We start from the raw sequence: 1,342 nt of genomic DNA, 5'->3' as shown, positions 1-1,342 counted from the left end.
TTTTTTTTTTTTTTGAGACGGAGTCTCGCTCTGTCGCACAGGCTGGAGTGCAGTGGCCTGATCTCTGCTCCCTGCAAGCTCCGCCTCCCGGGTTCACGCCATTCTCCTGCCTCAGCCTCCTGAGTAGCTGGGACTACAGGCACCCACCACCACGCCCAGCTAATTTTTTTGTAGAAACAGGGTTTCACCATGTTAGCCAGGATGGTTTCGATCTCCTGACCTCGTGATCTGCCCGCCTCGGCCTCCCAAAGTGCTGGGATTAGAGGCGTGAGCCACCGCGCCCGGCCCAGGTTCTGTTCTTTCAAATGTTTACTGAGGTGTAGTTTCAAGAGTTGAAGTGTATAAAAATCTATAGTTTTATAACTTTATAGTTACTTAATAATAATGCCATATAAAATGTATCAATTTCCTCAAAACCCAAACAATGTAGTTTCAACATCCTTGTGACTGCATGTAAAATGATCAAACTCATTTCAACTTATACATTATGTGCTCGTACAGATGCTTATCCACTATGTGAGTTACTGTTACATCTCTTGCAAATTGCTTTATCTTATACAGCCACGTAACAAATGGAACCTGGATATTACCCTTCTGTTAGCACCATGTATTCATTACACAAGTATATTTTGAGCACCTTTATTGAGCATTTACAGAATGTAAGGTATTAAACTCATATAGTCTCCCAGAAAGAAATACTCCTGGCTCTCCTGGAGCTTACAGTCTACAGAGTTCAGTACAAGTCAGCAGAAAGACACCCCAAACACATGCAGGACCAAGAGCCACAAAACCTCGACCTAGTCCCCGCTCTCCCACTACTGAGCTGTGCGACTGTTGGGAGGTCGCCTCACTAATCATTCTAAGCCTCAGCTGCCTGATCTGTAAAATGTAGGTTTGAACCAGTGGTCACAACCTTCCCAGCTTTAAGCAGTCGGAGACTGCAAGCAAATTTTAGCGTCTCATTCCACTATGTGCTCTCAACACCTAGCAAGTAGTATGCTGGATAAACGAAAGGCAGTGAAGGCACAACTTCAGCCGCAGAACACGCCCAGAAGTCATTTCTTGCTCTTCGGCTGTCTCTGCAGGGCATCTTTTAACAGGGCCAGGGCGATCTGCAGTAATGGAGCAGACACTGTGCCCTCCCTTCCCTCTCGCACTCGGTGGAACTCGAGGCCCTCATCCCCCCTCCTTTCCTCTCGGAGCCAGGGACTCGGCAGCCCGCCAGGAGGATGGCAGTGGCCGTTGACCCGGCCTCCCCAGCGACCCGGGCCGCGCTCCCGCCCACACTGCACCTGCCGCAAGGACTGTCTCCCGCGCCGCTCCCGCCTGTCACGTGACAGCC

The 1,342-nt window shown here is 49.7% G+C and overlaps 1 protein-coding gene across 1 annotated transcript in view; it reads right to left on the bottom strand.

The window, feature by feature from the left end:
- ZNF367 (zinc finger protein 367) overlaps positions 1-1,342 on the bottom strand; it is a 32,214-nt gene that overhangs the window by 29,006 nt on the left and 1,866 nt on the right. The window contains exon 2 of the mRNA XM_011927540.1: positions 1,158-1,326. Coding sequence (XP_011782930.1) covers positions 1,158-1,326 — 169 coding nt within the window. The remainder of the gene's footprint in view (positions 1-1,157; positions 1,327-1,342) is intronic.

The sequence above is a fragment of the Colobus angolensis genome, unplaced genomic scaffold (genome assembly GCF_000951035.1).
Source record: "Colobus angolensis palliatus isolate OR3802 unplaced genomic scaffold, Cang.pa_1.0 Scaffold72, whole genome shotgun sequence".
Taxonomy (NCBI): domain Eukaryota; kingdom Metazoa; phylum Chordata; class Mammalia; order Primates; family Cercopithecidae; genus Colobus; species Colobus angolensis.
This window is presented reverse-complemented; position numbering and strand designations above follow the sequence as displayed.